Source organism: Aquarana catesbeiana, linkage group LG05 (assembly GCF_042186555.1).
Source record: "Aquarana catesbeiana isolate 2022-GZ linkage group LG05, ASM4218655v1, whole genome shotgun sequence".
NCBI classification, from domain to species: Eukaryota; Metazoa; Chordata; class Amphibia; order Anura; family Ranidae; genus Aquarana; species Aquarana catesbeiana.
This window is the reverse complement of record NC_133328.1, coordinates 50,669,741-50,682,752: the sequence shown is the minus strand read 5'-3', so window position 1 is coordinate 50,682,752 and position 13,012 is coordinate 50,669,741. Positions and strand designations below refer to the sequence as shown.

The 13,012-nt window shown below is 43.1% G+C and overlaps 1 protein-coding gene across 2 annotated transcripts in view; it reads right to left on the bottom strand.

Moving 5' to 3' along the window:
* Positions 1-261: 261 nt before the first annotated feature.
* Positions 262-13,012, bottom strand: part of LOC141144246 (macrophage mannose receptor 1-like) — a 246,203-nt gene continuing 233,452 nt past the window's right edge. For both annotated transcript variants that reach the window (XM_073629729.1, XM_073629727.1), the window contains exons 28-30: positions 11,649-11,816; positions 9,679-9,711; positions 262-4,631 (exon numbers count right to left, since the gene is read on the bottom strand). In XM_073629729.1, the coding sequence (XP_073485830.1) occupies positions 4,396-4,631; positions 9,679-9,711; positions 11,649-11,816 (437 nt within the window). In that variant the 3' untranslated portion in view covers positions 262-4,395. The remainder of the gene's footprint in view (positions 4,632-9,678; positions 9,712-11,648; positions 11,817-13,012) is intronic.

The window sequence follows — 13,012 nt, the reverse complement described above, 5'->3', positions numbered from 1 at the left end:
TGGTTAGTTATAATCCCTTGTGCATTTGATAGCATTTGTTTTTTTTCATGATGGACTGAGCATAAACCGAATCCATTTACAAAAGATACATCCTAAGAACAGAAAAAACAACCAACAATTACTCAGTACATAGAGTTACCTAATTTACTGCAGCAATGGAACACCTTAGAAATGTCTAATTGAAGCACTTCTTCAATACTTCATACTGGTTTCTATTATTCACATCAAAGTGTTTGATACGGTCACTTCAAGAGGCAAAGGTTTCATGACATTTCTTTATTTACAACTGATCAGTACAATGAAAGATAACAAGGTAACAAGCTTAAACAAATATGAAATAGATTTACTCATCCAACAACATCTCTCAGGCTGACTGGGTCTTCAAAAAAACCGAGCAAACCTCAAAGAGCTTTTACTGTACATGAAAGAGACTTCTTAGTTGTGCTTCCTATATGGGACCTTCATTAATAAGTCTACCTAATGATTTCATTAGAGTTGGGGACTAGTAGAAATTCTGCTATATTTTGTCCCACATTTGAAACATTCTGTAAGCATACAGAATACAGTAGGCTGACATCAAAAGACATAAAATGTCGACCTTCCTTTCTCTCCATCATCTCATCCTACTGTACTTCATTCAGTTGCTTGGACTGAAAGCAAGATCCTGTGTACGCTACAATTCACTAGAGTTGTAGTAGCTAACACAGGGCTATGGATTCCCATATAACAGTGCTGTCACATATGTTGGCCATATGTCATTAAATTTCTAAATCTCATCTCACATGAGTCTACTGGTGATCCATTGGCACCTCCTACTGGATAAAATACCACATTAGGCTCAGTTCATGAAGGTTATTGCTGAAATACCTTTAGAATTGAGTTGACAATACAGGTAGAGTTCCAGTGAGGTGTTTCTTAAAGTGGGGTTCCACCCAAAAAACAAAAATACCTGTAAAAATTCTAAAAAAAAAAAAACAAAAAAACATTTGGATATTTTTTTTTTTTCACTTACCTCTAAATGCCTGTTGCTAGGTGGTCCCTCGTAGTCTGCCTGTTCCTTTTCCTGGGCTGGTGACATCACTTCCCCCCAGGCACAGGAAGGGCTCCGCTCTGCTCCCTCCCTCCTGTCAATCATCTGGGACCCAATACAGGACCCAGGTGACTGAGCGGCCAATCACGGCGCGCGGCGCCGCTCGCGCATGCGCAGTGGGTGCCAGGCTGTGAAGCCACAGCCCGGCGCCCACAGTTGAAATGCCGGCGCCGACGAGCAGAGGGGGGGGACGAGCGGGGCTTCGATCCCCCGCATCGCTGGACCCAGGGACAGGTAAGTGTCCAATTAAAAGTCAGCAGCTGCAGTATTTGTAGCTGCTGACTTTTAATTTTTTTTTTTTTTGACGGCCCCCCTGGGTGGAACTCCTCTTTAAGAGCTGCAAAATTAGATTTTTGAGATGCTGATAGCAGAACACGAGAAAATTGACAACTCCTGATAAAATAAGGCTTCGAACAGTAAAATGCCCATCTTGTAAAAAAATATGAACAAGATATTTGTTTTTGAACTGAACGTTTTTTGGAGTAAATTACGATAAAATAAAATAAGGCATAGGGGGTTATTTACGAAAGGCAAATCCACTTGAAATCTTGAAAACTTGAAATTGCACTGAAAGTGCACTTGGAAGTGCAGTCGCTGTAAATCTGAGGGGTAGATCTGAGGGGAAGATCCGAAATGAGAGGAGGCTCTGCTGATTTTATCTTCCAATCATGTGCAAGCTAAAATGCTGTTTTTTATCTTCCTTACATGTCCCCCTCGAACATTATTATCAAGATCAGAATATACTGCAGTTGCAATCTGTAGCGGGTGTCAATGTTAAAGGAGAAGTACAGCCAAAGCTCATTTGGCTGTACTTCTCGTATGGATCACAGGAGTGCAGATCGTTTTGCACTCCTTTGACCCATCACAGAGCCGGTCCAGGCTTGGCGTCATCACGACCATGGAGTTAGGATCCGTCTAGATCCTTGGACCGACACCCGGGGCTCAGCCTCTCAGGGAGCCGCTGGGAGCCTGAGCTGGCTGCTCCCGCCCCCTCCACAGCCCAGCGCTTTAGTAAGTGAGGAGGGAGCAGAGCAGAGAGCTGTGACTGACAGTCACCAGCTCTCTGCTCGGGGAGCTGTGAGAACCGAGTGATGGGCGGTGTTCGATGCCGGGGGACAGATGCAGCATTGGACCGATGCTGCATCCACCTGGGTAAGTATGAATCAAAAAAACCCATACTTTTCTTTTAGGTTAATGACACACCAAATGCAGGTCAGAGATGCAGTGCGTTTGCCTGCACTGAGCACCATTGCTCCAAAAGACTCATTACCGAATAAAGCAAACAGAAGCTAATACCTCTGCAGTGTGGCAGTATGAGGGGGTTATGGGCTCCTTTTCTTTTAGGGAAGTTGAGTTTGGGAGGCATTGCCTTCTCACCCACTGTTTTAACCCTTAAAAGACCGAACTGCCACAACCCAGGGTGGTTGTGCTGCAGCCCTATTAACTTGAATAGGTTGCGTTCAGAGGAAGCACTTGAGGTTGAATTTTTTGCCACGGCCACGGCATGTCTACAGCCCTGACCAGCTGCATGTTCTTGTTTAGATGGGTGGCCATCTGAACAACCATTTGCTTTTACTGTCCCTCTGGCCTCATGTGTGAAGTACCCTAATTATTTAATTCGTATCTAAATTAGATGAACTCACTTGCCTTTTGCTCTTCTTGTTCTCTAAAATTGAAGACATTCTGCTAACCATCCAGGTGACTTCCTCAGCTGAGGAAGCAAGTTAGATGTGTGGTAAAACATCTTCAACATTATAGAACCAAGCCAGTTGAATGTGACTAAATACTACCATGACCTGGATGAATGAGAACCTTCACAGATCCTTTACAGTTATACTTCAACTCAGGAGTGTGCAATCAAATTTTCACAGCTCCTTAATTTAAAAGTGTACAAAAATGTCTGTTAATGTATAATAAAAGTAGATTTTAACCCAAAAATTAACTTCTCTAGTGACTCCACTAATTCCCCAGTTCAGCCCGACTGTCAGTACAAAGCTAAATTATCCCCCATTCACACTATGAGGGTTATTTACGAAATGCAAATCCACTTTGCACTACAAGTGCAAACTACAAGTGCAAAGTGTACTTGAAATTGCACTGAAAGTGCACTTGGAAGTGCAGTCGCTGTAAATCAGAGGAGTAGATCTGAAATGAGGAGAAGCTCTGCTGATTTTATTATCCAGTCATCTGCAAGCTAAAATGCTGTTTTTTTTCCTTGCATGTCCCCCTTGGATCTACAGCGACTGCACTTCCAAGTGCACTTTGCACTTGTAGTTTGCACTTGTAGTGCAAAGTGGATTTGCCTTTCGTAAATATCCCCTTATGTAGCACATTGTGCTTTTGTGCATTTTTTGCTCATTGTCATGCCTATTCATTTCAATGGGCTGCCCTACACGCAACAAATGCAGTAAAGAAGCTCAAGTATTTATGTGAACTTTGTGCGTTATTTGGTCGCATGTTCTTCCATGTTTGTCATGCCTACAATTAGAATTGTGTGCTTTGCTTGTCACGTTTGAGGTGCCATTAAAAATGGTAGAATTCTCTGTAAGTAAATAAATAATTGAGGACTCTATCTGCCAATATGACACCGTTGTTTTGGTCTTATAAGATGACTCATCCTATTTTGAGAAAGTCAAGCTAGGAATTTCCCCGAGAAATAAACCAACACGTAATTCAGCTTACTGGTACCCACGAAAAAAAAAAAAAATGTACCAATGGGTTCATTCCATATCTATAGAGTCGAAGGAAGGCAAAAGGTAGAGTTCAGCTCTACAGTAATGCCCTGTACACGCGGTCGGACATTGATCGGACATTCCGACAACAAAATCCATGGATTTTTTCCGACGGATGTTGGCTCAAACTTGTCTTGCATACACACGGTCACACAAAGTTGTCGGAAAATCCGATCATTCTGAACGCGGTGACGTAAAACACGTACGTCAGGACTATAAACGGGGCAGTAGCCAATAGCTTTTGTCTCTTAATTTATTCTGAGCATGCGTGGCACTTTGTGCGTCGGATTTGTGTACACACGATCGGAATTTCCGACAACGGATTTTGTTGTTGGAAAATTTTATAGCAAGCTCTCAAACTTTGTGTGTTGGAAATTCCGATGGAAAATGTGTGATGGAGCCTACACATGGTCGGAATTTCCGACAACAAGGTCCTATCACACATTTTTCCTTGGAAAATCCGACCGTATGTACAGGGCATAAGACATTGAATAATGAATGAAACTCTGATATTTAGAGTCTCAACATATCCAGGAATTATTATTTAAGTTCATGGCAATAGGACATATTGTGTTATAATTGTTCCATGTTATTGACAAGTATATTGGTGTCCTGGATTGTGGCATCAGGACTGCTGCTGAAGTATAATGAGTTGTCAAAGCTGTTCCCCGGGGGAGGTGCCCTATTCTTCTTCTTCCTATACACTAAGTAGACTGCAATGGCTGTTCCAGCAACCACTAATATGACAAGTATAGCCACGCCTCCAGCGACACCATGTGTTGGCTTGTTCTGTTCATCTGCGTGTTTCTCTGTAAGTGAAGGCAGAATAAAGGAATAATGTTATAAAGTAGTACAGTGGTGTTAAAGAGCAATTCCAGTTTGCACCATGTTGTTTTCAAGTTGTGTTCACATTTTGTAACAAATATATTGGGGGTTATTTACAAAAGGAAAATCCACTTTGCACTACAAGTGAACTTAGAAGTGCAGTCGCTGTAAATCCGAGGGGGACATGCAAGGAAAGTAAAAAACAGCTTTTTAGCTTGCACATGATTGGATAATAAAATCAGCAGAGCTGCCCCTCATTTAAGATCTACCCCTCAGATTTACAACAACTGCACTTCCAAGTGCACTTGCAGTGCACTTGTAGTGCAAAGTGGATTTCCTTTTGTAAATAACCCCCATTGTGTTCACTAAATGAACATTAGGTAATGAAGTTGAGTTCTCCTTGACAAGACTGCAGGTGGAATGATATTGGTATTGTTGTGGTAGACGTTCAACTTAAATTTAAAAATGTTTTATTTCTTGCTGTCTATGTACCTGTTAGAGTAGCGATGAGTTAAAGTTTGGACTGAACCCATGGAGAAGCTGTCATGATAGGGGCCACCAGCCCAATCAGCTTTGGCTGGGGATATTCCTGCTCTGCAGTTGTGTGTAACAAAAGGGCGGGGATGATGGCTGAGGTAATTATCCACATACAGCCACAGGCCACATTTGGATGATTTCTTTGACAAAATATGGCCATGTTGCCATAGTAGATCAATGATGACACCAGTATTCCTACCAGAGCCAACTGGGCCTGTCAGCTGCTATCAAGTGACAGCTTACCATAGATTTGGTCCAAACCTTAGGTCATCACTGCCCTGTTGCCTAACCCAGTGATACGACAGAAAGTGGGGGAAATAATTCCCCTCTCCCCATTGTGATGGAGATTCTTTTCCAGAAAAAAAAGTTCTACTTTACTAAGAGTCCTCAAAATGTCATATGACCTCTTGACCAATATTAGTGTTGCTTGCTTTGTTGGTAGGGCTTTTAACAAATAATAGGAATTTAACAGTTTGGCATTCAGATTGTATAAGACCTCATGGACACTGGATGTTTGGCTTTGTTCCTGAGATTCTGGCATTTTCATGTGAGTGGAGGGCACCAGCGCACCATCCACCTCCTCTGCCAGCAGCCTGTAAAAGTCTATGAAAGGCTGAAAGCTGTTGTGGCTAGATGCGGCTGGATGCTGTACTGAGTACACCCAGCCCTGTTCAAGCACAGCAATTTTCAGCCTTTCATAGACTTTTATAGGCTGCTGGAAGTGAGGTAGATGGTGCACCTGTGCCTTCCACCCGCATGAATATGCTACCCACTGGCTACACGCTGAGTGTGCATGTGACCTAAACAGTCTAGAGAAACTTCATCCAACTACAGTTCTTATTCACATATTTTAGGATTACTTCAATGTAGAGAAAGGCATGAATTACGTAAGATACCCTATATTACCAAAAGTATTGGGACACCTGCCTTTACACGCACATGATCTTTATTAGCATCCTAATCTTAGTCTGTAGGGTTCAATATTGCGTTAGCCCACCCTTTGCAGCTATAACAGCTTTAACTCTTTTGGAAAGGCTGTCCATAAGGTTTAGGAGTGTGTCTATGGGAAGGTTTGACTATTCTTCCAGAAGTGCATTTGTAAAGTCAGGCACTGATGTTGGATGAGAAGGCCTGGCTCATAGTCTCCACTCTAATTCATCCCAAAGGTGTTTCTCCACCCCGAACACACTCCTTTGTGTCTTTATGGACTTTGTTTGTGCACTGGTACGCAGTCATGTTGGAGCAGGATTGGGCCATCCCTAAACTGTTCCCACAAAGTTGGAAGCATGGGCGTCCACAGCAAAGGGAAATCGTAAGAAGGTAGAGGTCGACCGATATATCGGAGAACCCCATATTCCTCCTCCTTTCTCCACACGCTGTTGGCAGAGCAGCGCCGGGAGAGGGAGAGACAAAATTGAGGTTGGATGTAGGGGGTGGGCAGGACCCAGCTATCCAACACCAGCCAATGGTATGGGATCTGGGCGGGCCTCTATGTGTATGTGACCCCGTCCCTTTCTTAAACAGCCCAATCATTGGCTGGATAGTTGCTGGATCCCGCCCACCTCCGACATCACGCTGAATTTGTCAGCTCCCCTCTCTCTCTCTCTCCATACAGTTTCACCATCAGCTGTGAAACCTGCCAATGCCAACTACCACTCAGTGCCATCTGCAAAAAAAAAAAAAAAAAAATCGCCTAAAATATTCCATTGACTAGCACAAGGCTAATTCACACATTCCTCAGCTCTATTCACTGGGCCATAGCCTTCAACTGGCGCTCCACTACGGTACCTTGGTCACAAATACTCAACCGCATGACGAACATCAAACTCTCTGAGAGAATCCACCACACATTATATGACTCTATGCCACTTTATCAAAAAAAATGGACTCTCTGGGACACCACCTCTATGATTTAGAAAAATTTCTATTATATATATGTAATTGTCCTTTCCTCCTTTTATGACAATACTTTTGACTGGCCTGATTATAACAATGTGTATTTTTTCATCTAACTAACCATATTCCTTTATTATCTCCTATACAACATTTACTGCTAAAGATATTTGTATACATTTCCGTACCATCATTGTAATTGTTTTATACCTTGACCTTTTACATAATAAAAATCGTTTGTAAACAAAAAAAAAAAATATCGGCATCATATATCGGCCATCGGCCACCCCGATTTCTAAATATCGTCATCGGCCAAAGAAAAACCCATATCGGTCGACCTCTATAAGAAGGTGGGAAATTTTAAAAATCACGTTACCCAAAATTAAACCAAAATCCATATAGTGATATATAAATGTGAATCAAAAGCAATATATAAGCAAATGATAAATTGAATCAGTGAATAATAAATTCCAAGTCCATCAGTATGTGAACAAGCTGTAAATAAACTCTTGTTTCCTTGTTGGCCACCTCCGCAGCAGCTGTGGACTTTTTTCTACGTCTGCTGGCCTGGGGCTGCTCTCAGTCTGTTCCGACTTATCATAGATTGATACAGATTTCCGTCCCTCCCTCCCTCATGCCCGATCATCGGATTGGCTCTGACTGGCGCTCGGGCCTCTGCTCGACATCTCGGCTGTTCCGGAACGTGATTGGCTGCCTCAGCCTGCCTGTGTAACGTCGCTATGCCGATCCAGCTGGCGCGGCTCCTCCCACAGGTGTGTGCAGTGAAAAAGAGAGAATTCGCTGCCAGTGCTTTCACATCACTGAAGAACCAGAGGTAACAGCATTGCAGTGCCATTTAGAAGGAGAAATATACATACATAAATACTAGACAGCTGAGCTATTGCTGGAGAAATATACTTGTGTTGTGTGTTATAATATCTTCTTCACTTTGTATGGAAGTTACTCAGTCATACCAGTCCACGATGCCCATATAAATATAGCCTAGGGAATGTACATCTTTCTGTATTGCAATACATCTGTTGTGGCCATATTTTGATCTTTATGAAAACAGCCTATACTGTATAGGTTTTCATCAAGATCAAAATATGGCTACAACAGATGTATTGCAATACAAGAAGATGTACATCTGTTGTGGCCATATTTTGATGAAAACAACCTATACAGTATAGGCTGTTTTCATAAAGATCAAAATATGGCCACAACAGATGTATTGCAATACAGAAAGATGTACATTCCCTAGGCTATATTTATATGGGCATGGAGTGAAGCTGAATTATCTCAAGAGCTATTTTACACTGCCATCTGACCACGTTATTGGTAAAGCGCTGCTAGTTTTAGCAGTGCTATTCAGCCGCTAGCAGGGTGCTTTTAACCCCCGCTAGCAGTCAAAGAAAGGGTTAAATGCGACTATCACTGCTGCCAAAGTGCCCCCCCCCTGAAAAAAGTTCTGCGGACGCCCATGGTTGGAAGCATGAAGTTGTCCAAAATGTCTTTGTATGCTGACACCTTAAAAATTCACTTCATGGAACCAAGGAGCCAAGCCCAACCCCTGAAAAACAACCCCACAACATAACCCCCCTGCACACCAAATGATTTGGACCAATGCACAAAGCAAGGTCCATAAAGACATGGATGAGCGAGTTTGGGGTAGAGGAACATCACTAGCCTGCCCAGAGTCCTGACCTCAACCCGATAGAACACCTTTGGGGTGAATTAGAGCGGAGACTGCGAGCCAGGCGTTCTCGTCCAACATCAGTGCCTAACCTCAGAAATGCGCTTCTGGAAGAATGGTCAAAAATTCCCATAGACACACTCCTAAACCTTGTAGACAGCCTTCCCAGAAGAGTTGAAGCTGTTATAGCTGCAAAGGGTGGGCCAACTCAATATTGAACCCTACGGACTAAGACTGGGACGCCATTAAAGTTCATGTGCTTGTAAAGACAGGTGTCCCAATACTTTTGGTAATATAATGTATGATATTTAGTGAAACAGACTCTGCCTGTTTTAAAATCCTCTAGAGCTGGAATTGCATACTTCTGATCTGGGAATGAAGAAAAGGTGAGCATATGCTACTAGGAATAAAAGGGGTTAAAGCAAACCTGTCCTGAATGTGCTCCGGGCACAAAAACCTCCCTTTTATTATATCCCTCAATAGCCATAAATGTTATAAATCCACTTTGTCTGCACAAATGCTATTGCTTAGCTGGATATTACCTTGTAAAAATGGCAGTGACATAATCACTTTGCTGTACATAGCCTGTGCAGAGAGCAGAGCGGGAGACCCAGCAGGCTCCACCCACTAAAGGCTGCTTACAGAAAACTACAGGAGGGGGCGGAGACAAGACCAGTCACCCTGCACAAGGAAAGAGCAGCAGTGACTGGTCTTTATTACAGGAAGCTCCTGCACAGTGGCAAAGTTTCACAATGGATTACTCCACAGATCTGGAAGAAATACTGTACACAAAGCACTCCAAGATTCAAGGAAGAATACACATGACTCTTATATCTGGATATTTGTTTATCCACAAGTTTAGCTTTAAGTGGATTCAGTATGCTGAGTGAGTATACATTTCAATGTACCTGCATTGGTTGTGTTTTCTGTAGACTCTGGAACTGCAAAGATAAATTACAGAAAAATATTTTTAGATATTGTAAACCAAATATTCATAAAAAAATGAATGGTATATTAATCCACATTCAAGCACTATTGTCATATGATAGTCAAGGCTATCAGTGCTAATATCATTTTTTATTTCTAATTTTAAGGAACTAGAGCTACAACTTTTTCTTTGGAGCCTACATTCCACAGCAAACCACATTTGTAATTAAATTACCGTATTTATTGGCGTATAACACTCACTTTTTCCCCTGAAAATCAGGGGGAAATCGTGTAGATTACACAGGGCGGCGATCTCCTACCCTGTTTCCCCGAAAATAAGACCTAGCGTGATTGTCAGTGATGGCTGCAATATAAGCCCTACCCCCCAAATAAGCCCTAGCCAGTTTCCCCGAAAATAAGCTCTACCCTGAAAATAAGACCTACAAGGACTTTAACTAGGGCTTATTTGGGGGGTAGGGCTTATATTGCAGCCATCACCGACAATCACGCTAGGTCTTATTTTCGGGGAAACAGGGTATGTACCCAGCGATCAGTCACACACAATCCCGCCTACTGGCCCAGGATTGGATCACTGTTCTGTATATCACAGTGGGGCGGGACTGTGTGTGACTGATCACCAGGTACACAGGAGATCGCAGCGCTGTGTAATCCGGCACTGGCAAGGCTGCAGATGAGCAGGCATGTGCAGGCTGAAATGATTTGCAATGGTGAGGCTGCATTAATGGGCAATGGAGAGGCTGGTGATGGGCACTGTGCAGGCTGCATTAATTGGCAATGGTGAGGCTGCATTAATGGGCAACGTGCAGGCTGCAGATGGGCAATGTGCTGGCTACATTAATTGGCAATGGTGAGGCTGAAGATGGGCAATGTGCAGGCTGCATTAATTGGCAATTGTGAGACTGCAGATGGGCAATGTGCAGGCTGCATTCGTTGGCAATGGTGAGACTGCAGATGGGCAATAGAGAGGTTGCTGATGGGCACTGTGCAGGCTGCAATGGTGGGCACTGGTGAGGCTGCAGATGGGCACTGATCACGCTGCATTGATGGACTGTGACCCTTATTTTTCTTCAAAGTTCTTTATTTCAAATTTAATTTTTTTTCCTGAAACTTCCCTCTTAAAATGAAGGTGCGCGTTGTACGCCTGTGCGTGTTATATGCCGATAAATACGGGTATGTAGAAATACACTTTAACCCACAAAGCACTGTTATATGCATTAGGGGTGCATAGTAATTTGCATGAGGGTTTGGTTTGCTTGGCCGCGCATGATTGATGTGTCACATATACAGGATATGACACATAAACAGTATATGAGGATGACCCAATTTCTCTAAAGCAGTGGTTCTCAACCTTATTGAGATTAGGGCCCAGTAAATTCAATCAAAACCTTCTGTACCCCAACAGTAAAAAAAAAAAAAAAGTTTATAGTCACATAATAAAGAACGTATAGGGGTTTCTGGGGGGTTAAGGGACTCTGTAGCATGTCCTGTGATAATAATTTGGGATGGACCTTGGGGCAACTCTGGGGATGGGGTGTCTGGAAGGGGCTGGGGGCCTCTCCAGGAAGCTAGAAGCTTTGCAGGAGCCCCATGGTTGACTGACAGTGACTGTAGTACAGTATGGGATCCCGGAGGTAGGGGGCACTACAGAGGGCTGGAGGCTTTGCGGCAAGCCTGGTGTACTAAAGGGGGCTGGGGGGGGGGCTCTGTGGAAGGCTGGGTGCTAAGGGCCCTCTGGAAGCATGTGAGGGGTTAAAGGGTACTGTGGGTCACTATGGGAGTTAGGAGACAATGTGGGAGGTGAGGGGATTTGCAGCTGGCTTGAGGCCCAGGCGGAGAGGCCACAGTCCGGTGGTTGAGGACCACTGCTCTAAAGCATTTTCGGCTCTTCATGTATGTAAGCACACACAGACAGGAGGAAATAATGACTTACCTTTTGGAGTTTTACATATGTATCCAAAGGGGAATTCGCAGTAAAAATTTTTCCAGGTCCCTTTTTTTGAATGCAACGATACACAGGTCCGAGGAAATCGGTCAGTTGGTTCCCCCTCGTCCCAGTTCACGTAGTCCATCGGAGTGTCATCAATCCACAGCCATCTCTCTAAAAGCAATGATATTTGTGATATGTAAAAATCTGTAATTCCATCCTTTTGTTTTCAGTAAAAGATAATAATTTTCCTTATTTTTGTCACTTTTATCTCTGATAGATCACCACCATCTCAGTTCTAAGCCTGGTACACACTAATGTTTTTTTGTTTCATTCAACCCATTGAGTTGAACGAAGAAAAAAAAACTGACAGCTCCAGTCAGAGCCGCTGTACTAACAATCCAATGTTAGTGCAGCGATCTCCCCCACTGAGCTGTTGTGTTCTGATGGGGGACAGGGGTCGGCTACTGGTTTTCCAGCATGCTAGGTCAACTTCTGTAAGACCGGCTGACACACACACGGGCAGAATCTTGGACGGATTTTTATTTAACCAGCTGATGTCTGACATTCGGCCCGTGTGTACTAGGCATTTGTTTGGTGATTTATTTGAAAAAGCAAATACTACTAAGTGTTTGTGCTCTAAGGTCCCGAAACTTTTTTTTTCTTGCACATTAATGCATTTTACCACAATGCTCTACAACAGTGATAACCAAATTGTGGCCACGGGCCGTATGTGGCCCTTTGGTTGCCTTTATTTATTCCTTGGAGCACTATTCCACCAATGATCAGGCATTGATGCTGAGGCATTTTCTACTCCCACTGGACACAGTCCGCCCCCCCCCCCCCTAAAGCCTGAAGGACAGTAAATTGGTCCTTTGCTCAAAAAGTTTGGAGACCGCTGGTCTATAACGAGTTATATATGTGAATTAACATTTATTCTTAACAGCACTGCATGTACAGTAAAAACAAACACACATGCGTTATAGAGCACCTTGTATGCATAAATGTGAATGCAATGGAGGACATTTATTGTTTATGTCACACAGCAAGGCAGCGCTAAACTAGAGTAGTGAAAGATTGTGTGATTTATTTAATACAAGGTTACAGCTTGGTTGACAAATTCCTCCCTCAGTCGCTCTAAAGCAGGAATGAGCTCAGGCGTGTTCAAATACTAATACAATCAACAATAGGATGGGGGCATTCCAAAGAATGATGCAAATTATTTTATTTCTTTGAAACAGGGTAAAGCAAGCGGAATAGATCTCTAATGTAACATACGCATATTTGCCCTTAGCCTTGGTTCACACTATGAACCACATATGAATTGTACAGGAGCCGCACCACACTTCTGTTTAATTCAAATGCGATTC